The sequence below is a fragment of the Saccopteryx bilineata genome, chromosome X (genome assembly GCF_036850765.1).
Source record: "Saccopteryx bilineata isolate mSacBil1 chromosome X, mSacBil1_pri_phased_curated, whole genome shotgun sequence".
In the NCBI taxonomy this organism is placed as follows: Eukaryota; Metazoa; Chordata; class Mammalia; order Chiroptera; family Emballonuridae; genus Saccopteryx; species Saccopteryx bilineata.
The window spans coordinates 42,074,587-42,099,316 of record NC_089502.1 but is presented as its reverse complement, the minus strand read 5'-3'; the positions used below and the strand labels follow the sequence as shown (position 1 = coordinate 42,099,316).

The 24,730-nt window shown below is 35.5% G+C and overlaps 1 protein-coding gene across 1 annotated transcript in view; it reads left to right on the top strand.

Moving 5' to 3' along the window:
• Positions 1-24,730, top strand: part of COL4A5 (collagen type IV alpha 5 chain) — a 239,547-nt gene that overhangs the window by 93,055 nt on the left and 121,762 nt on the right. The window contains exon 2 of the mRNA XM_066248681.1: positions 17,872-17,931. Within this exon, the coding sequence (XP_066104778.1) occupies positions 17,872-17,931 (60 nt within the window). The remainder of the gene's footprint in view (positions 1-17,871; positions 17,932-24,730) is intronic.

Genomic DNA, 24,730 nt, shown 5'->3' with positions numbered 1-24,730 from the left:
AGTTCTTTTGCCCATTTTTTAATTGGCTTGTTTACCTTTCTGGTGTTGAGTTTTAGAAGTTCTTTATAAATTTTGGTTATTAACTCCTTTTCAGAAGTATTGAAAAATATGTTCTCCCATTATGTGGGTTATCTTTTTATTTTGTTAATAGTGTCTTTTGCTGTGCAAAAGGTTTTTAGTGTGATATAGTCCCATTTGTTTATTTTGTCCTTTATTTCACTTGCCTGTGGAGATATATCAGCAAAAACATTGCTATGAGAGATATCAGAGAGTTTACTGCCTATATTTTCTTCCAAGATGTTTATGGTTTCACAACTTACATTTAAGTCTTTTATCCATTTTGAGTTTATTTTTTGAATGGTGTCAGTTGGTGATCTAGTTTTATTTATTTATTTTTTTGCATATACCTGTCCAATTTCCCCAGCACTATTTTTTTTAATTATAATTTTATTTTTTTAATGGGGCGACATCAATAAATCAGGTTACATATATTCAAAGATCAACAAGTCCAGGTTATCTTGTCTTTCAATTATGTTGCATACCCATCACCCAAAGTCAGATTGTCCTCTGTCACCTTCTATCTAGTTTTCTTTGTGCCCCTCCCCCTCCCCCTTTCCCCCCTCCCCCCATAACCACCACACTCTTATCAATGTCTCTTAGTTTCACTTTTATGTCCCACCTACGTATGGAATAATGCAGTTCCTGTTTTTTTCTGATTTACTTATTTCACTTTTTATAATGTTATCAAGATCCCACCATTTTGCACTATTAAAGAGAGTGTCTTTACTCCATTGTATGCTCTTACCTCCTTTATCATATATCAATTGACCAGAAAGCCATGGGTTTATTTCTGGGTTCTCTGTTCTGTTCCATTTATCTGTATGTCTGTACTTATGCCAGTACCAAGCTGTTTTAATTACAATGGCCTGGTAGTATAACTTGGTATCAGGAAGTGTGATACTTCCCACTTTATTCTACTTTTTCAAGATTGCTGAGGCTATTCATCTTCTTTTTTAGTTCAATATAAATTTTTGAAATACATTTTCTATATCTTTGAAGTATGCTATTGCTATTTTGATAAGAATTGCATTGAATTTATAGATTGGTTTGGGTAATATACATATACATTTAAATGACACTTATTCTTCCTATCCTTGTACATGGTATGTGCTTTCACTTGTTTGTATCTTTCTTTATTTCTTTTTTCAATGTTTTATAATTTTCTGAGCACAATCTTTTACCTTTTGGTTAAATTAACCCCTAAGTACTTTATTATTTTTGTTGCAATAGTGAAGGGGATTATTTCCTTAATTTCTCTTTTGGACTGCTTATTGTTGATATATAAAATGACATTGATTTCTGAATATTGATTTTATGTTCTGCCACCTTGACAAATTCATTTGTCAGCTCTAGTAGTTTTTTTACTGAGACTTTAGGGCAGTGGTTCTCAAACTTTTTGAAGTTGGGGCACATTTAAAATTCTACAAATAGTTGTAGACGCACTATATACAATTTTTTGAGACATATGTTTTAATAATTAAGTCAAATATTAAAGAAAAAATATAAAGTGCAATCATGCTTTTATGGTAATTAATTAAAATAAATTTGACAAAATTAAATTTATTCTGACATTAAAAACATTTTTCTGTTACATATTTTGAGTTATGCTTTTTAGAATTTGTAAAAAAGTGGGGTTAAAAAATAAAACGACAAAAAATTTATCTGTATATATTTATATATATCTATATCTATCTATAGATACATTCTTAGTAAGATTTAGTGAATTTGGCAGGTCCTGGCGTGAATGCGTTAAGTTTTTTTCATTCTTATGTTTATAAGAAACATGAGCCTGATGTGTGCTAGCAATTTCTTCAATGTTTGGGCATATATTTGAAAGGCAAACTCTCATTTCCTCGTCAATACATTGAAGAATTCCTCTCTTTTTACTCTTAATTGTGTTGAAGGTAGAAAATCCTAATTCACATATATAGGATGTTGAAAATTATAGTAAAATGTTCAAAGCTTTTTTAGATATTGCTGCATATTCTTCTTTTATAGAAATTCAAAAGGCTTCAAGAGACAATTTCTTATGTTTAATCATCAATCCATGATCAGTGGATATAGCTGCCAGTTCTTTTCTTCTGTTAATGTTAAACCAGAATCACTTGAAGCTTCCATGAATGGGTTTCTAATCCAATCGTATTGTTCAGTGTTAAGTGATGGAAAATGCTATAAATTAAATCCTGCCCGTCATTTTTCAAGTCCTATTTTATTTACACTTTACTTTTGTTCACTTCCAGAATTGGATTCTTCAATATCATGCTTCTTTTTGAGAAATCTATCCATTTTATTAGGGTGTATTTATCTAAAATAATATGATATGTTAATAATAAATATAATAATGATGTGTTAACACAAAAGGAGCAGTATTTTCATAATAAAATGGTATAATAAAGTAACTATATTTATTTTTATATCTGGGCACATATCACGAACAATACAGCTAGTAATTCCAGGTTCCAAGTGGGAACGGTGCAGAATTAAGAAAATACATGTACTTAAGAAAATATGGGATTGGGAGGGCCTGTAATTGCTGCTGACAAGAACAAAGTGTGCCCCAAACCGCATCTTGCTTTATTTATAAGGCAAAGTGAGGCCATTAGCAAATCTTAACTTTACACCAAACAAAGGATAGAAGAGACTTGCCTCCAGTCTTTCTGGGGAACATGAAGGGTAGTGTAAACAATCTAGCACCATTGCTTAACAGGCTTTTACAACCTAATCAGGCAAGTGAGGTGGGGGTTGGGCAGACTGTCAGCTTACAGCCATTCCCTCACACCTCTGACCCCCAAAAATCTAAACTGCAAACACCCTGTTGATTTTTTGGTCCCCAACAGGCACATATTTTTCTGGAATACCATAGGGTGCACCTGGAAATCTTCTAGGGCACAGCAGTGCATCCTGGCACACATTTTAAGAACCACTGCTTTAGGGTTTTCTATGTACACTTTGTAAAGTATCATCAGCAAATAATGATAGTTTTACTTCTTTTCCACTTTGAATGCCTTTTATTTCTTCTTGCCTGATTGCTGTGGCTAGGACTTCCAGAACTATGTTGAACAAGAGGGTTGAAAGGGGACACCCCTGCCTTGTTCCTGATCTTAGGGTGATTGCTTTTAATTTTTGCCTGTTGAGTATGATGTTGGCTGTTGGTGTGTCATATATGGCCCTTTTGTTGAGGTATGTTCTTTTTATTCCCACTTTGTTGAAAGTTTTGATCATAAATAGGTGCTGGATTTTATGAAATGCTTTTTCTTCATCTATTGATATAATCATGTGATATTTATCCATCCTTTTGTTTATGTGATGAATCACATTGATTGATTTGTGAATATTGTACTAGCCTTGCCTCCCCAAAATGAATCCCACTTGATCATGGTGTATGATTTTTTTAAAGTATTGCTGGATCCAGTTTGCTAATATTATGTTGAGAATTTTAGCATCTAAGTTCATGAGGGATATTAGCCTATAGTTTTCTTTTTTTGTGGTGTCTTTACATGGTTTTGGAATGAGGTTAATGCTTGCCTCATGAAAGTAGCTTGGAAGTCTTCCCTCTTCTTGAATTTCTTGAAATAGCTTGAGAAGGACAAGTGTTAGTTCTTCTTTGAATGTTTGGTAAAATTCACCTGTGTAGCCATCCAGTCCAGTACTTTTGTTTCCTGAGAGATTTTTGATAACTGTTTTAATTTTTATTGTAATCAGTCTATTTAAGTTTTCTGATTCTTCCAGATTGAGTTTTGGCAGATTGGATGTTTTTAGGACTTTATTCATGTCACCTAGGTTGTCCAATTTTTTTGCATATGGATCTTCATACTATTTTCTTATAGTCTTTTGTATTGCTGAGGTGTCATTTGTTACTTCTCCACTTTCATTTCTAATTTTACTTATTTCAGTTTTGTCTCTCTTTTTCTTGATTAGTCTGGTTAAAGGTTTGTCAACCTTGCTTATCTTTTCAAAGAACCAGGTCTTGGTTCCATTGCTCTTTTGTGTTTGTTTGTTTTTTTTAAGCCTCTATGTCATTTATTTCTACTCTGATCTTTATTTATTTCAGCTTTTTCTTGCTTCTTAAGGTATACCTGTAATGCTGTGAAATTCCCTCTCAAGACTGCTTTTGGCCTGACCTGTGGTGGCTCACTGGGTAAAGTGTCGGCCTGGAATGCTGAGGTCGCCGGTTCAAAAAAAAAACCTGGGCCTGCCTGGTCAAGGCACATATGGGAGTTGATGCTTCCTGCTCCTCCTCACCTTCTCTCTCTCTCTCTTCTCACTAAAATAAATAAAAATAAAAAAAGACTGCTTTTGCTGTGTCCCATAAATTTTGAGTTGCTGTATGTTTATTTTCATTTGTTTCAAGGAAATTTTTTATTTCTTCCTTAATCTTTTTGTTAACCAATTATTATTTAATAACATGCTATTTAGTATCCAAGTATTGGAATGTTTTTCAGTTTTTTTATTGTAGTTGATTTCTAGTTTCATGATATTGTGATTAGAGAAGATGCTTGATATGATTTCAATCTTCTTAAATTTATTAATATTTGTTTTGTATCCTAACATGTGGTCTATCATAGAGAATGTACCATGAGCACTTGAAAAGAATGCATATTCTGTTGCTTTGGGGTGAAAAGTTCTGAAGATAGCTATTAAATTCAGTTGATCTAGTGTGTCATTTAAGGGCATCGTTTCTTTGTTAATTTTCTGTCTGTATGATCTATCCATTGATGTTAGTGGGGTACTAATAGCCACTATTAATATAGTATTGCTGTTGATCTTGCCCTTTATGTCCATCAAAATCTGCTTTAAATATTTAAGTGCTCCTATGTTAGGCGTATAAATATTTACAATGGTTATATCCTCCTTTTGGATTGCTCCCTTTATCATTATGCAGTGATCTTCTTTGTCCCTTCCTATAGCCATTTTGTCCGATATAAGTATTGCCACCTCAGCTTTTTCATTTCCATTTGCGTGAAATACTTTTTTCCATCTGTTCAGTTTCTGTCTTTGTGTATCTTTGTTCTGAGGTGGATCTCTTGTAGACAGCATGTGTATGGGTCCTGTTTTCTTATCCATGCAATTTATTTCTTTCAATTGGAGCATTTAATCCATTTATACTTAAGGTTATTATTGACATGTACTTATTTATTGCCTTTTTATTGTTTAAATCTATAATCCTCTTTTTCTCAATTATTTTCCCCCATTGATCTTTTTACAGCAGACCCCTTGACATTTCTTGCAGTACTGGTTTTGTTGTAATGAATTCCTTGAGTCTTTTTCTGTCTGGAAAACTTTTTATTTCTCCTTCATTTTTAAAGGATAGCCTTGCTGGATAAAGTAGTCTTGCTTATAGGTTCTTGTTTTTCCTCACTTTGACTATTTCTTGTCAATCTCCTCTGACCTCAAGTGTTTCCTTTGAGAAGTCGAATGTCATCCTTATGGGGGCTACTCTGTAGGTAAATAAATGCATTTCTCTTGCAGCTTTTAGTATTTCTTTGTCACTTAACTGTGGTAATTTAATTATGATATGTGTTAGTGTAGGCCTCCTTGAGTTCCCTTTAATGGGACTGTCTCTGCTTCTTAAACTTGTGTGACTTCCTCCTTCTTCAATTTAGGGAAATTTTCAGCTATGATTTCTTCAAACAGGTTCTCTTTACCTTGTTCATTCTCTTCTCCTTCAGGAACCCCAGTGATGCAGATGTTGTTTCTCTTCATGTTGTCACAGAGCTCTCTTAGAGTTTCCTCAGTCTTCTTGAGCCTCTTTTCATTTTGCTGCTCTGCTTCTGTGCTTCTGTTTATCTTGTCTACTAAATTGCTGATTTGATCCTCTGCTTCATAACAGCCTGCTGTTGATTTCTTCTAGTGCAGTGTTCATTTTTGATATTTTATCTGTCATTTCTGACTGGTTCTTTTTTATGATTTCATTGTCTTTTTTGATGCTGCTATCTCTCTATTTAGGTGCTTATTATGTCCATCCATTGCTGCTCTAAGATCCTTGAGCGTCCTAAAAATCATTATTGTAAACTCTGCATCTCGTAGTTTGGTTACTTCCATTTCATTTAGTTCTTTTTCTGGTTTTTCTCTTGTTGATTCATTTGGGTCGCATTTCTTTGTCTACCCATTTTATCTGTGTATAGACTCCTCCTTTGGGTGTGCTGCTTGTGTAGCTAGCTGAGTCTAGGGTTGGTGTTGTCTGCCACCAGTTACCAGTTGTGTTGGTTCTAGATTTTCTTGGGTTGGTGTCATCTGTTGTTTGTAACCCAATGTGGGCTACTTGTCTGCATCTACTCCTCTTTTTGTTTTTTGTGTCTGTGTTTTTTGTTCCTGGGTAGTATGAGAGGGGCCAACTTGTATATAAAGATCAGCTTCCTCCTGTTTAGACCTGATAGCAACTCCATAAAAGCACCAATCTCCTTAATATTTGCTTCCAGTTTTCAACTACTCCACCTCCTCTTGCAGCTGCCTTGTCTTCCTAGAGTTTTCTTTAGAAAGAATGTAGTGTGGGCTCAGACTAGCTTCACTCAACCAAGCCCTCTACTGGTTGCAAGCTTGATGTGTTAGGGCAACTGATTTTGGAAATACGACATTAGTGGGACACCCTACTTCAGGGGTCTCTTGGTCAGGGCCTCAGTGCAGGGAATGTGACCCCTACTCCATAACCTAATTCCTCAGCCACTCCTGGATACACAAATTTTATTTCTCCCCAACAAGGTAAGCAGCAGGTTCAGATCAAGTGAGGCCAACAGTCCTTCTGCAGAAGTTCTTACAGTTTATGAGACCCTGATAGCAGGGAGGAAGACTGAGAGAGTTCTCTCCTGGGGCTGATTGTGCCCCCACAGAAAATGGATAAGCCCCTGAACCAGATCCAACAATAGGCTTGCAGGGACTCACACTTTGAATGTCCATGCTCCAAGCCTCTCTCCCTTCCCCCTTTGGTGTCTAGCCCAGCAGGGTAGGATATCCAGCACCCAGGCTGGCTGACTGTGAAGCTCTACCATATCTAGTGCATGTGAGTGCTGTGCTGATGTTGATCTCAGAGAGTAGAACTTGCCTCAGCTGGGTTTGGTGTGAGAAGCCTTTCCTTAGGATTTCACTCTAGCAAGGGTTGTTAGGTCCTGAACATATGCTCTTTGTAGTTGGCCCCTGGTTGTGACAGCCCTGGGTCTCCCTGTTAGGAACCTGGTGCAGAACAGTGGGAGACACTGCCCGTGACTGGCCCTCAACAACCTTCTTGGTGTTAATAAGCCATCTAGAGTTTGTGGCTGCATCTGCTGCGTCCAGATGCACATGAAAATTCCGGCTGTACACCTATGCTGGCTTTTACCCACTCTGGGCCTGGGCAAAAATCCACTTAAAAAACCAAGGTTCCCTGAGTCTTTCCTTTTGTAACCTCTGTCTACTGGCTGCTTGTTGGGCTTGGCCACCTAAAAAACCTCTGCTAGAGTCTAGAGCCTTCAGCAATTCTAGGATTAGGAAGGGTGGTTGGTGTGGCTCTGCCACTCGGCCCCAGGTGTCAATCTGTCCAGACTTTTTTCACAGACTTTAGTATGGTGTGGTCCCAGGAGTCTGGTGGGTGTGGCCTCTGAGACCCAGATTTGTGATCTGCTGGCTCTCCAGACAGTTTCTGCTGAGTCTCCTATGGGTGGAAGCACGAGTCTTAGACTCAGGAGCGTGGGGGCAGGTGGCTCCAGTCTCAACACCAGAAAGCTGAGTCACTTATGCGTCCCCTGCTTCTTGACCTCTTAGAGTACCCTTTGTCCTGACTGGGGTAGGGAGAGACTCCAGAGGGCAGAGCAGTTGCTTTTCCCCAGGCTGCTCAGAGGGGATTGCTCCACCCAAGAAAGATGGCAACTGTAATATTGAAGAATGACTCAGAACAGGGGTTCTGGTGGCCGTCTCCCACAGTGTTTCTCCCTGGGCCTCCAACTTTATACTGTCCTCCTGCAACTCAAGTCCTCTCAGCTCTCCCTCCCCTGGTGCCCCAGTAAGTGGCTGTGAACCAGATTTTCTGCACAGGCCCTTTTAAAGGAACCTGTGTCTCTGACAGTTTCATCTCCTTCTTGCAGACAGAAACCCGGTGCTTTTCACCACTAAATGCTGTGTGAGCACCTCTTCTAGGCTCTGGGGCTCTAGGCTGGGGCTTTAGACTGGGGCTCCGGGCTGGGGATGAGCACGCATACCCCTCAGGGCGACCCACCGCACAGTGAGAGTCGTTCCGGACCCTCAGCCACCACTCGCTCCTGGGAGTAGGGCAGCCCTTTCTGCATTTCCACCCTTCCTACCCGTCTCAGTGTGGCTTCTTCTATGATCCATGGTTATAGACTCCTCTTCCTTTAGTCCAACATTGGTTGTTGGTTTTTTCAAGATGATTGCTATTTTTCTTTTCTTTTTTCTTGTGGGAGAGACAGAGAGAGTCAGAGAGAGGGACAGACAGGGACAGACAGAAAAGGAGAGAGATGAGAAACATGAATTCTTCATTGTGGTTCCTTAGTTGTTCATTGACTGATTTCTCATATGTGCCATGATGGAGGGGGGGTACAGCAAACCAAGTGACCTCTTGCTCGAGCCAGCGACCTTGGGCTCAAGCTGGTGAGCCTTGCTCAAACCAGATGATCTTGCGCTCAAGCTAGTGACCTCGGGGTCTCAAACCTGGGTCCTCCACATCCCAGTCCTACGCTCTATCCATTGTGCCACCACCTGGCCAGGCAAGATGACTGTTCTTAAATTAAGTTGCAGTCCAGTTTGGTCCTGAGAAGGTGGCATTTGGAACGTCTGCATACTCCATCATCATCTTGGAATCCTCTGTTTTGTAATTTGCTGTCGGTCTTATGACAGTACCTAGAGAACTAATTTTTTTTTCAAAATTTCACAAATTGTTGTTTTGCCAAGAAGACAGCCCACAGAAGTCCTCAAGCTGTCTTCAACAAACTCATCTCTCCCGTAGTATCATGTTGATTTTTGAAGAGTCCATTCTAACTGTGTTTTAAAAAGTACCATATTCCAAATTTATCTGATTATTTCCTTATGTTGTGCCATTTTACACGTAATTACAGTTAATATAATTACTGATATATCTCTTTTACTTGTCTTGCCTTTTCTAAGATAGCATTTTCTGTCTCTGTCTCTCTTGTCTTCTTTGGATTTATTGAGTATTATCCTCCTCTGTTATTTTGGAATTAGTATCTCACTTATCTCCTTTTAAGGTTTCCTTTTGAAATTAGAATACCTAGGTATTATGCTTATCTTATCAAAGTTCTGAACAATTACAAGGACAATACTTTGACTTTGCTCATCCTCTTCTGACTTATATTTTATTATCACTGAGTTTTTCTTCTAATTCCATGTTTTTGAGCCCTGCAATTATTATTATTGTTGTTGTTGTTGTTGTTATCAGTAGTATTAGTAGTAAGAGAAAGGGAAATAGAGAGACAGATTCTTGCATGCTCCCCAACCGGGATCTACCCAGCAACCCACATCTGGGACCGATGCCCAAATCAGCCAAGCTGTCCTCAGTGCCTGAAGCTGACACTCATACCAATCAAGCCACTGGCTTTGAGAGGGTAAGAGAGAAGGGAAAAAATGCAGATGGTTACTTCTCATGTGTGCCCTGTCTGGGAATACAATTATTTTTATTTGTTTTTTATAGTTAGTATTTCTTTAAAATCACTCACAAAGTTGAAACTTATTTTCTTCTTTATTCCTTTTGGAATTTTACACCTTCCATTTCATTTCATTTCCTTTCATATAAAGGACAATGTATTAAAATTTTTGAATTTTCTTTTCTGGGACGCGGGTTGTGTGACATGTGTTTTCAGTTTTTGTCTAAAAAAAAAATCTGTATTTTCACTTTGTTCTTGAAAGTTAATTTCACTTGATAAAAAATATCAATATGTTAGGCCTGACCTGTGGTGGCGCAGTGGATAAAGCATCGACCTGGGAATGCTGAGGTCGCCAGTTCGAAATCTTGGGCTTGCCTGGTCAAGGCACATATGGGAGTTGATGCTTCCAGCTCCTCCCCCTGTCTCTCTCTCTCTCTCTCTCTCTCTCTCTCTCTCTGTCTCTCTCTCTCCTCTCTAAAATGAATAAATAAAATAAAAATTTTAAAAAATATATCAATATGTTAGAGATGTCATTCCATGGTCTTTTGTCTTCCATTGTACTTTTGAGAAATATTCTATAAATTAATTTTTACTCAGTTCAAGGCAATCTATTTTGTTTTCTTAGTGTTTTTAACATCTTGTCTTGGGTTTTATGTTCTGAGGTTACACTACTTTGCATCTGGTTTGGGATTTTCTTTTTCTTCTGTTGGACCTAATAGACACTTTGAATCACAGATACCTTTATTTCATGCAGACTCTATGCCATTATCTCTAACTATTGCCTCTGCTCCAGTCTCTCTCACCTGTTTTTTCTCATTCTAATTACTTGTATGCTAAAGTTCTTCACTCTTTCTTCCATGTCTCTTAACTATTATTTCACATTTTCCAAATGTTTATCTGTGTGCTACATTGTGGATGTTATATATGTTTTCTTTAGGGAAGTGTGTTTTTTTTTGTTTTTTTTTTTTGTTTTTTTTTGTATTTTTCTGAAGTTGGAAATGGGGAGGCAGTCAGACAGACTCCCGCATGCACCCGACCGGGATCCACCTGGCACGCCCACCAGGGGGCGATGCTCTGCCCATCTGGGGCATTGCTCTGTTGCAACCAGGGCCATTCTAGTGCCTGAGGCAGAGGCCATGGAGCCATCCTCAGCGCCGGGCCAACTTTGCTCCAATGGAGCCTCTGCTGCGGGAGGGAAGAGAGAGACAGAGAGGAAGGAGAGGAGGAGGGGTGGAGAAGCAGATGGGCGCTTCTCCTGTGTGCCCTGGCCGGGAATCGAACCTGGGACTCCTGCACGCCAGGCCAACGCTCTACCACTGAGCCAAACGGCCAGGGCCATAAAGTGTTTTAATTTTTATAAATTTCTCTTCAGCTCTATGTAGTCTACTGTGAATGGCCATCTATTGAGTTTTTAAAATTTTAAATGTTTACTTTTAGAATTTATATTTTATTTCAATTATGTTACATTTGAAAAAGATTTTCTTGTACTTTATTATTTTCACATTTTTCTCTTTCTTCTTACATTTTTTAATTAAATATAATGGAATGATACAGGTTTCAGGTATACATCTTTATGATACATGATCTGTACATTGCATTGTGTACCCGTCACCCAAAGGCAATCAACTTTTCACCACCATATATTTGGCCCCCTTCTTTTCCCACCACCCCAATAGCTTTACTAATCTTAAAAATAGTTATTATATAGTACATGTCTAATAATTTTTTATCTTAAATCTTTGCTTAGTAGTTTCTGCTGTCAGATGTTTTTCCTGTTTTCTGATTATTGTATTTTGCTTCCTTGCATACTTAGTGAATTTTGAGTTGGAAGGCTTATTTGCCTTTCAAAAAAATTGTTTTTAATTCTTTTACTTTTACTATGAAGGTATGGTCTTCTGCACAAGACTTTTATCTATTTCCGCCCAGTCTCTGGGAAGTCAAAGCAGTTTGAGTCTGCTCTAAATTTGCAGTTTGATATTGGTAGGCTACCTAGTTAAATGCTAATTTGAATTGCAAATCTCTATGGGGCCTGAATCTGGTTATAATTTCCCTAAGATTTTTCTGCCTGTGTCTCTGATGAGAGCCAAGATATTCTTTTCTTAAAATTCTCTGTGGATATGATTGTGACTACTTTTATGTATGATACACCCTTAGGTTGAAAAAATTATGAAATCAGAATCTCAAATTCACCGCATTTGGTAAATGGCATCAAGGCAAAAGTAATTTTATTAGTTTATTAGACATTTCCCTCCAGTGTTTTGATGCTTTTAAGATTTTTAAAAATATTTTCAAACATCTTTAGTTAAGGTTTTTAAATTTATTTATTTATTTATCTAATAGGCATATCAGACTAACAACTACATTATTGGGGAATTGCTTATTTCTCTATACCATAATTTAGTAGTATATGTCTTGGGACAGCTGAATCAGAATCACCAAGAGATATTTATTAAAATTTTAGATTCTGGTAGGCAAACTTGAGCTTACTGAAACAATTTCTAAGATGATGTTCTAGTATGTGAATTTCTTTTGAGGTTCTTTAAGTAATCCTAATATATACAGAATTTTGTTTTTATTTGTACTTTAAAGTCTTATATCTGGTATTTTTATTGTAGGAGCCTAAGATCTAAATTTAATGTTTTCTATACTTGTCTTAGTACCATATGTTGAAAAATCCATATTTTCACATCTATCTGATGTACCAAATGTTACCATATGCTAAGTTTGTATATGTTTGTTTGTCTGTCTGTTTCTGATCTTTCTATTTTGGTTCATTGAACTACCTATTCTTTGAGCAATACCATACTGTTTTAATTAGTGTCACCTTGTGATATGTTTCACTACATGATAAAAAAAGATCTTTCTTAGTTTTATTTTCTACCTAATTAAAACTTTTAAACATGAGTAGAATTGCATCCTTTTCTTGCTTTAGCTGTCTTCAGTGACTTTGTAGAATTATTTTTTTTACAGTTTTTCAAAATGTTTTTTTCCCCAAATATTGTACTTTTTTTTTCATATTGACTTAAGAAATCCTTTGGATTGGAGTAGTTAATATCTATTTTATTTGACATTTTGCTCACAAAATTTTTGTTTTTTAATCTTAGTACTAAACATGGCTATTTTCCCTCTAGATGTCTTTCTGCCTGTCCTTTAGAATTATATTTTCCTTCTCTACAAAGCTCTCATGAATACTCCCAGGCTCAAGAGAACCTTCTTAACTTTGAAAACAATTACTGAATATACCACTCATTTTTACTTGGTAATTCCTATTGAATCACAGACTGTAAAAGCTACAGGCTACTTAAAAAGATTCTACTGTTTATCTCTGTCATCCTACCAAAGAAAAAACTGAGCCCTAGTGTATGAGAGTTACTTGTCCATAGTTTCCAAATGATTCAATTTCTGAAGTCAACTCAGGATGTATGTCTTGTGTTCTAGAGCTCTTTATATTACTATTGTTTGCTATTTCTTTATTCCATTCTATTTTATTTTCATTTTGAGGGAGCCTAGGTATTCTCTTTTCTTGAACTGATTGGAAATTCCTTAAAGGCAGGCTTCTTGTTTACACAATTTTTTCTACAATTCATAGCCCTAATATTGTACCTTCTGCTTATTAGGCAGTTAATCTATATTAATAGATATTGGTAAACAGCAAGATGTTCTATTAACCAGATGCCAAATTGAGGTTCTTTTCTTGTGCTCATCACTATTATAATTGCATGAAAAGTGGTGTCTAGTGGTTGGCATGTGTATCACAATTGTATTTTTTTAAACAGGTCATGACTTTTTAAAATTTTATTTTTCAGTTACAGTTTGCATTTAGTATTATTTTCTATTAGTTTCAGCTGTATACCATAGTAGTTACACAGTCATATACTTTACAAAGTGTTAACCCTGATATTTCTAGTACTTACTTGACACCATCTATAGTTATTAGAATACTATTGACTATTATTCCCTATGTTCTAACTTACAGCTCTATGACTATTCTGTAACTACTAATTAGTACTTAATACTTCCACCTTTTTTCACCTAGTTCTCCAAACTGTGTGTACTAGAGTGTTTATAACCTAGATGGGCCTGATCATGCGGTGGCGCGGTGGATAGAGTGTCGGACTGGGATGCAGAGGACCCAGGCTCGAGACCCTGAGGTCACCAGCTTGAGCGTTGGCTCATCTGGTTTGAGCAAAAGCTCACCAGCTTGGACCCAAGGTCACTGGCTTGAGCAAGGGGTCACTTGATCTGTTGTAGCCCCATGATCAAGGCACATATGAGAAAGCAATGAACAACTAAAGTGTCAAAACGAAAAACTGATCATTAATGTTTCACATCTCTGTTCATTCCTGTCTGTCTGTCCCTATCTATCTCTCTCTCTGACTCTCTCTCTGCTTCTGTAAATAATAATAATAATAATAATAATAATAACAACAACCTCCATGGAGTAAATAGAATATGTTAAATTTTTTAGTTGAACTCAAACAATTGTTTTGTAATTATCAAATATTTTAAGTAATGACATCTCTAAAGTATAAGAACCATAGTAAGTAATAAAGAAGTGCAAAAAGATGAACTTACTAATTTTTAAGAATAATATTCTGTGTTACTCAAAATGATATATAAAAGTATTTCAGTTTTAATTGTTTGTTTATAAATTAGGTTAATATTTGGAGGATATTTTTGGATACTGAGAAGTCAAAAATACAATTATAAAGAAAATCATATAATGTCTTTTCCATATGAATGAAATTCTATTAGGTTATTGCTTTATGTTATTCTCAGTAGCTTAATTTGTATTTGAAAAAGGGAAATCACTTAATGAAAGATGAAAATGGAACATTACATCATTTTTTACATATAGCACCAAAAACTACACATACATATTTGTATACAAAGTGCAGGCATACATTTCCAAAATCAAATGTTAATTATTCTTATATTTACAGCCATTTTACATGATCACTATCCTTTACTTCTCTATCTGTGGATGTGGTAAAGTGTTGATAACATGTACCATCTAATTTATATGTGGCTATGATCATTGACAGTTATTGTGAATCAGTATCTTATAAAATTTGTAAGTTTGTACTCTAAACTGTAGAATTCATGTATACAAAACAATATTATACATTTAAAATTAACTTTTGTTCCTGATACAGTATAATGTGATTTTTGTGTATGAGATTATCCTTCTCATTAGAGATCATTGATATACTGTCTTTGTATCTTTATCTGCACTTAAACATAACACAGTGGTAGGTGTATAACAGGTAGATCAATAAGTATTTGTTGAATTAGTTAAATATGTTGGAAGAAGCTCATTCATCTTTAATGCCTAACAAGTTTTTTGGCCTCTAATAACGCTCAATTCAGGTTTGATGAGTAAGTGAATAAATCTATTTAATCTGTAATGTGGTTAATATAAAAAAAGAGTATAAATCCTTACCATCTGTGTATACTAAATAATGGTTGCATATCAGACTTTCCATCAGAAATATCGCAAACACATCTTTTACTGGAACAGCCTCTTGCCATGTGAGTGAGAGATTCCCCCCACTATCAGGTCATTATTGTTTGTTCTTATAATCAGGAAAAAGAATTCTAATATGGGGATGGCTTCTCTTTGCAGCTCATTGTGTTAGGAGTTCTGACTGGAGAGATGAGGTCAGCACTTCGATAAGCATTGGGAAAGATACTCTGGTAATGCCTGGAGTAAATGAAAACATGGAATGTTGGGAATGAGGCTATGGTACTTTTTCAGTCATAGACTCCCAAGGTTGAGCATTGGTAAAAATTATTTAGTATATACATTATGTAAAAGTTTCTCTTTTTTGATGAGAAGCAGACCACCTTATTGTACATCAATACTGAGCAATCTACATAGGTTAAACTAATTACTATTTGTTTTTCTAAGCAGTTATTCTTCGTGCCAGAGTATAATTCTTTTTCAAAAAGATTTTATTTATTGATTTTTAGAGAAAGGAGAGAGAGAGAGAGAAAGGTGGGATGGGCAGAGGAGTAGAAAACATCAACTTGTAGTGGTTACTTCTCATATGTGCCTTGACCGGGCAAGCCCAGGGTTTTGAACCTGCAACCTCAGCATCCCAGATCGACACTTTCTCCACTGCATCAGCACAGGTCAGGCTAGCATATAATTCTGAATGGCAGAAGTCATCTACTGTCCTCTTGTTCTATAGGTTCTTATTTTAAAGGGGATATTTTCTGGCTTCAGGACTTCAATTTTAGCGTGAGTGAGTGAAATTGTTAGTAGTGGGTGTTATGAACAGTTAGGCTGTGGGAACAGCATTTGAAGTAAAGCTTGAAGCTGTTAGACTGAGGTACTAGAGTGGGGTGCAAAGAAAAACGGTGGTAAAAAATAGTATTGTGTATTTTATGATCCACAATTGCTCATGAGTTGCGGAGAAGCAACTTTAAGTGGCAGGCATTTGGAGTTAGTTGCCAAGGTTATTGCTCATATAGATTGATAGGTAATTTCTTACAAGAGATGATAGGACAAAAAGGAGTTCTTAAGAGCTTTGACAGTGGCAAATCATATCAAGAGAAATTTTATGAATTTCTTTTTCATTTAAAAATATATTTTGGTTTATTTTTGCAGAATTATAAAAATGTATTTTATCAAATACCATGTATTAGCAAGGATGTGAAGAAAAAAAGAACCCTGTGCACTGTTGGTTGTACTACAAACTGATGCAGCCACTATGGAAAACAGTGTGGAGATCCCTCAAAAAACTAAAAATATATACACCATATCATTTAGAAATTCCATTTCTGGGTATTTATTTGAAGAAAATTGAAACACTAATTTGAAAAAAAAAATGCACCCTTATGTTCATCACAGCATTATTTACAATAGCCAAGATATGTAGCTGTCTCTAGATAAATGGATAAAAGAAGTGTGATTTTATATATATATGTGTGTGTATACTATATATTACTATGTATATATATTTATACATATACATGCATACAAACAGTGGACTGTTACACAACACTAAAAAGAATGAAACCTTTCTGTTTGTGATAACATGGGTGGATCTTGAAGGCATTAGGCTAAATGAAGTAAGTCAGGTACAGAAAGACAAATACTATATGGTTTCATTTGTGTAGAATCTTAAGAAACAAAATAAAACAAAAACAGAAGCACAGAAACGTAGACCAAAAAGATGGTTACCAGAAGGGAGTGGGTGAGAGGATGGGCAAAAAGGTGAAATATGTCATGATAAGTTTGCATGGTGACAAGTGATTACTAGAATTAGTGATGTATGATTACATTGTAAGGTAAAAAAATGTCAAGTCATTATATATTACACCTGAAACTATGTAATATAACTAATGCAATATTATATATGAACTAAAGTAATAACAAATTTTATTAAAATTTATTATTTGTTCATTGTAAAAAGTTCCAACAGAAATGTATACAATTAAAAGTGAAGCGGCCCTGGCCGGTTCGCTCAGTGGTAGAGCGTCGGCCTGGCGTGCAGAAGTCCCAGGTTCTATTCCCGGCCAGGGCACACAGGAGAAGCGCCCATCTGCTTCTCCACCCCTCCCCCTCTCCTTCCTCTCTGTCTCTCTCTTCCCCTCCCGCAGCAGAGGCTCCATTGGAGCAAAGATGGCCCGGGCGCTGGGGATGGCTCCTTGGCCTCTGCCCCAGGTGCTAGAGTGGTTCTGGTCGCAACAGAGCAACGCCCCAGAGGGGCAGAGCATCGCCCCCTGGAGGGCAGAGCGTCGCCCCTGGTGGGCGTGCTGGATGGATCCTGGTCGGGCGCATGCGGGAGTCTGTCTGTCTCTCTCCATTTCCAGCTTCAAAAAAAATACAAAAAAAAAAAGTGAAGCTACGTCTGACTTGTGGTGGTACAGTGGATAAAGCATCCACCTGGAATGCTGAGGTCGCCGGTTCTAGGCACTGGGCTTGCCCGGTCAAGGCATGTATGGGTGTTGATGCTTCCTGCTCCTCTCCCCTTCTCTCTCTTTCTCTCTCTCTTTCTTTCTCTCTCTGTCTCTCTTTCTCTCTCCCCCCCTCTCTAAAAATGAATAAATTTCCTATAGGTAATCATTGTTTGCAATTTGGTATATGTTCTTTCAGATATTTTTCTGGTATTTGTTTTACATGTTTGTATTGTTGAATTCAGTTGAGCTGTAAGTCAGTGTTTGGTTTTCAGGTTTATATTTAATGATTTTCCTCCCTATTTTTCTTCCCTTATAGGCTTGCTATGGGTGTTATCCAGGATCAAAGTGTGACTGTAGTGCTGTAAAAGGAGAAAAGGTAAGAACTGAGATGGATTTTTGCACACATAAGAAAATAATGTTTTTAATATATTTTTAATAAACAAATTCCCCATATGTCAAGGTTATAGATTCAGTCCCCAGTTAGGGCACATACATGAATCAATCAATGAGTGCATATTTACTACAAGTTGATGTCTCTCTCTCTCCCTAAAGTCAATAAAAAAATAAAACAAAAGATTGTATTTCAGCACCTAATTAAATTAAATAAATTTTTCTGTACAGCTTATTTTAGATAGTTGTAAGGATTAGACTCTATCTCAGAGATGAGAAAATATTTTCTGTAAAAGCTCATATAATAAGGGTTTTTAGGTTTTGTGACCCAATAAGTCTCTGCCACATATTTCTCTCTTCTTTTTAAAATATCCCTTTAAGAGTGTAAAAAAAAAGAAACATTTTTAGCCCTTGGACTGTATAAAACAAGCTCCTGACTGCAGTTGATCTGAGAGCTATAGTTTACCAACCTCTGATCAGTCTTGTTTAAAACACTTAATAAACAAAAGAAGGGAACAAACACTTTAAGAAGGAACCAAACATTTATGAGGCTACTAATCTATGCTGGATACCATGGTAGGCAGTTGTGTATATATTTATCTAGTCCATGTAAGTTAATGAGTGGTGAATCTCTATTTTTATCTCATTTTTTCCACAATAACATCCCTGTTGTATATATATATGATATATACAAAACAAGTATTCATGAGGATTAAATAACATAAACCTAGCCACTATGAGTCAGTTCCATTGAAATCAAAAGGTACAATGCATTGTGGCCCTTTGAGAGTTGTAAGGAGAGAAAGGGAATTATATTCTAGTCTCCACTCTTTGGAATTTAATAAATATTTTTGAATAACCAAGTGAATGCTACTGTTATATACAAAAAAGTTTGGGACAGTATTTCAAGAGTATATTCTACTTAGGGATATAAAAGGTTCACTAGCATATAAAGTGTTTTTAAGTCCTGGAGTAAAGAAATCTGTTTGTTTTGTAATGATATATTTCCAAGCTGTTTGATCCATGCAACCTACTTTCTCTAACACCCATTACAGTAGCCCCCCTTACACATGATTTTACTTTCTATTGCTTTATTTACCCACAGCCCACCGAGACTTAAAAATATTAAATGAAAAATTCCAGAAATAAGCAATTCATAAGTTTTACATTGTGTGCCATTCTGGGAAGAGTGATAAAATTATTCACCATTATTCTCCATCCTGTCCAAGACATAAATCATTCCTTTGTCCAGTGTGTCCATGCTGTATATGCTATCTATCCATTAGTCACTCAGTAGCCATATCACCAGAAGGTCAGTAGTTGCCTAACAGTAAATTTCAAGGCCTACATCATTCACCTCGCTTTATGTAGGAATTGTGTCATAACATATTATCACAAGAAGAAGGGTGAGTACAGTATACTAATATACTTCGACTGAGAGAGAGACCTTATTCCTATAACTTTATTCCAATATATTGTTACAGTTGTTCTATCATATTATTAGTTATTATTAATATCATACTATGTCTAATCTATGAATTAACCTTTATCATAAGTATGTATATATGAAAAAATATTACATATAAGTTTATATTGAATATGTACTATACATGGTTTCAGACATTGCCTAAAGGTCTTAGATTGTATATCCCCCATGAATAAGTGGGGACTACTGTAATAATTGAATAGTGTTAGGCAGAACACCTGCCAACAATCTCTGATCAATCTCTGGTCAGTTTTATCATTTCATATTCATTTGGAAATATCCCCTAATTTTTGTGAGCAATATATTTAAATAATGTAGTTTGAAGGGAGTAGTTTTGTAATAAGGGTGCTTTCTGTAATGGTAAATAAAAGACCAAGAGTGATTCATTTCTGATAAATAAGTAAACATAAGAAAAGTTACTCAACATTATTAATTAAGGAAATGCATAATAAAATCATAATGAGGTACAACTATGAACCCATTAGATTGCCTAAATATTAAAACAGAACCATTACAAGTATAGGCAAGGATGTGGAGCAACTAGAGAGATCACAGATTAATGGCCTAAATCTAAAATGTTGCAAACACTTTGGAAAATAGTTGGCAGTTTCTTAAAAAGGTAAACTTTTCTTATGACCCTGTCCACTTATAGGCCTTTACCCATGAGAAATGAAATGATATGTCTACACAAAATTTGTACATGAGTTCATGATAGTTTTATTTGTAATAGCCAGAAACAGGGAAAAACTCAGCTGCCCATTAATATATGCCCATTTGATGTAATATAATTAGGAGAACAAGAATATGGCAAGTGTCCATTCATCCATTACTAGGTGGATGAATCAAAAAACTTTAGTATATTTATATAATGGAATACTATTCAGGAATTTAAAAAATGAACTGTTGACACACACCACAACAAGTATGAATCTCAAAATAAATATGTTGATTGAGAAGTTAGCCAAAAAGGATGCATTTTGTATAACTCCATTTATATACACTTCCTAGAAAATTCAAACTAATCTATAGTGACAGAAAACAAATCAGTCCTTGCCTGGAAGGGGTGATATGGATAGGGGCATGTGGAAGATATTTTAAAGGGGGAAATATTTTTAAAAATATTTATAATATCATTTTAATATTTTAATTAAAGATGTTATATTTCAGAGCAGTTTTAGTTTCACAAAAAACTTAAAGAAAATTAAGATATTTCCTATAGTCCCCCTGCTCCTACCCGTGCATACTCATACATAGCCTATCAGATACTCACATCCCCCACCAGAGTGGTACATGTGGCAGTAGATGAACTGACATTGATACATCATTATTACCCAAAGTCCACAGTTTAACTTAGAATAAACTCTTGGTGTTGTACATTCTGTGGGTTTGGGCAAATGTGTATGCTGTATATGCTATCTGCCATTAGTCTGTATGATAACATATTATCATACAAAGTATTTTCCCTGCCCTAAGTATCGTTCGCACTGCCCCTGTTTACGTACCTCCCCCCACACCCATCTCTGGCAATCAATTTTTTTTATTATCTCCATAATTTTGGTTTTTTTCCAGAATGTTATAAAGTTAGAATCTAAGTTTGTAGCCTTTCCAGATTGGCATCTTCACTTAATAATAGGCATTTCAAGTTCTTCTATGTCTTTTCATGGCTTAGTAGCTCTTTTATTTTTAGTGCTGAATAATGTACCATTGTCTGGATGTTCTACAGTTTATTTATCCGTTCACCTACTGAAGGATATCTTGGTTGCTTCCAAGTTTTGGCAATTATGAATAAAGCTACTACATAAACATCTCTTTGTAGGTTCTTGTATGAACATAAGTTTTACACTCTTGGCTAAATACCAAGAAGGGTTCTTGCTGGATCATATGGTAAGAATATGTTTAGTTTTGTAAGACAGCCCCAGCTGTCTTCCAGAGTTGCTGTACCATTTTACCTTCCAACCAATATGATGTATGTAGAGCAACCTTTCATATACTTATAATCTTCTTTGGCAAAGTCTCTGCTAGTCTTTGGCCCCTTTATAAATCACATTTTTGTTTCTTTACTGTTGAGTTTTAAGAGTCTTTTGTATATTTTGGATAATAGTCCATCAAATGTGTCTTATGCATATATATTCTCTCAGTCTGTGGTGTGTATTCCCATTCTCTTGACATTGTCTTTTGAAAAACAGTTTTTTAATTTAATAAAATATATCTTATCAATGATTTCTTCCATGTATTGTGCATTTGTTTTTCTATTTAAAAAATCTTCATTATATCCAAGGTCACTTAGGTTTTCTCCTATGTTATCTTCTAGATGTTCTATAGTTTTGTTTTACATTTAGGTCTCTGGTCCATTTGAGTTAATTTTATGAAGTTGTAACATCTGTGTCTAGATTTATTTTTGCATGGGAGGTCCAGTTGTTCCAGCTTCTTTTGAAAAGATAAATAATTTTTTGTGATTGATGGTTATGTTAATTATTTTAATTATTACATATTTTACAAAACATTTCAATTTGTATACTTTAAATATGTGCAATTTATTGTATATTAATTTTACCTCAATAAAACTGCTTTTTAAAAGTCAGTTTAATGCAAAAATAATCAAATAGTAGATTCTGCTGAAGGGCTGTGTCCATGTGTACACTGCTAAAAACTAGCAAAACAAGACAGACTCCTAATGAGAACAAGAAATTAACCAGTTGACAGCCTAAGTTTATGTCACAGTCAAACATCGTCAAAATAAAGTTTGCCCTCTACCAGTGGAATCAGTATTTACTGTGAGCTTGTTGAAATGGAGATTCTGTCCCTGGCTGATTTGCTCAGTGGATTGAGCAATGGCTCAGAGTGCGGACATCCTGGGTTCTATCCCTGGTTAAGGCACACAGGAGAAGTGACCATCTGCTTCTCTCCCCCCACCACCCTTCTTTCTTTCTTCCCCTTTCTCAGCCAGTGGCTTAATTTGGTCAAGCATTGACCCTGGTCTCTAAGAATAGCTCGGTTGATTAGAGCATTGGCCCCAGATGGGGTATGCTGAGTGGATCTCAGTTGGGGCACTTGCAGGAGTCTGTCTCACTACCTCCCCTCCTCTCACTTTAAAAATGCAGATTCTTGGGCTTCATAGCAGACCTACTCAATCTGATTCTGGAGGTAAAGCCAGATAATCTCTATTTTAAGAAACTGTCCAAGTGGTTCTGATGGAAGTTAAAGTTTGAGATCTTCTGGACTTAGATTATCTTCATTTTGACAGTTACCAAAGAGCCACATTCTTGTTCTAATTATATTATATTGCATATGTATTTGTGGTATATAATTACAAAAACAAAATAAAAGTTACACAAAAGACTGTAATTATGCTATCAAATTCAATTGTTTTCATTTGTTCATTAAAGTATGTTCTTGCCCATAGGTTTATATAATGTTTACATTTTATAATATTGTATTATATAATTCATATTTTATTATAATCCAAGGTAATTTTAATCTCAGTTGTCCTTATAGTAGTTTGTCCTAATTTTAATTTTCTTATCCTCAGAAATCCAATATTTTTCTGTTAATTTTGCATTGTCTTTGAGAAACTATTCTTAAAATATTTTTTCATTTTCATGATCATATACATTCTTATTATAAAGTGCTCTTTCTGTGAAATCATAATATTATTATGAGTGTCTTTGATTAGGTTTTACTTCTAAGTAAATTAGTTTCTTATCCTTCTTTTTAATACTAGCTCCTGGTATATAAACTAGCTTTATCACAAAATATCATTCTTTGTATAATTTCTGCACCTGTTTACGTGCCTCCCTAACCCTACTCTGATTTTTTCTGAATTTTTGGCAAAAACATGTGCTATACATTTTATATATTCTATTAAGGAAGTTCATTCATTGAATGAACATTTACTGAGTATTTGTTCTGTTGGAAGCTAACACTACAACGATGAAAAGAGCATGATTGATTAGTTGAAGTGGTAATAAAGAGATTGGAGTCAAGATTATTACAAATTTCTGGCTGAGATAGCTGGGTTGGTGCTATTTCTTGGAATAGGGGAGATGATAAGAAGTTAGTGAATTTGATTGTTTATGTTTGCTCTCCGGAAAATTATACAGACTTCTCTTTGCCTTAACTTGTCATCTATAAAATTGAAATAGTAGTATTTACCTCATATTGTCATTGGAAGCATTAAATAATATAAAACATTGGAATTACTTAGAATAAACTCTGGCAATTAGAAACTCAATACATTTTTGCTGCTATTATTATTGGTGTTGTATTGTAGGTATATGTGTGATATTCAAGTGAAGATGCAAGAGACAGTTGGCTCTGCAAGATGAGCGCTGAGGGAAAAAAGTGGTGATATTTGAGATTTCCCAGGGAAAGAGAGAGAAAGGGCCAAAGAAAGAATCCAAGTAGTACCAACAGTTAAGGGATAGGCAGAGAGAGAAGATTATTCCACACATGAAATAATAATAATAATAATAATAATAATAATAATAAGTGAGTAAAAATGATTTTTATCCAAATATAGGCAGGCAGCAAAACCAATTTTTTTTTAAGTTTGAACTTCATATATAAGACACACAACATTATCTTTTTTGTTTTCACTAGAAAATTACAGTAAAATCTAGATTAGTTTTAAGGATTAAACTATTGTTTGGCAGCTGGTAGCAAAGGGTAGGCACACAACAAATATCTGCTTACTATCTGTGTTAGGAATTAGGTAAAAGACATCCCACCCCCAAACCCTGGAAGTCTTCTACAGTTTCTACTGCAGGAAACTTTCTGCCTTTCTAAATTTGACTTTGGGTACACAACACAATCAACAGCTAAAATGTTACAGAGATGTTTACCTGAAACCTGTGTACTCTTATTAATTAATATCATCCTGTTAAATTTTATTTTTTAAATTAAAAAAGAAAAATTATTTTTGCTACTCTCCAGTAGCTGCCTATCTATCTTCCTGGGTATAATATTACTCAGTTAGTACATAGGACCATATTATTTGACTGAAGTGTGAGGAGATTTCAGGATATATAATTTATAGGTGTATGGTTTTATTAATACCAACACAATTAAAAATTTTAGTACCCTCTACTTTCCATTTCTATTTTATTCTTTTATCTATAACCTAGGTAGCAGTTTTGCTTCTGAGAAAATATAGCTCTCCTCAAGCATTATTCTCACGTTTTGGCAGAGATAGGTTCTAAATACTAGTGGAGATCCCAAAATGTAGCTATGTTTCTCTACATGTGGAAAACTACTAGAACTAGATAATTTTTTCCTTCTAGTTTCTTTTCTGACTATATGT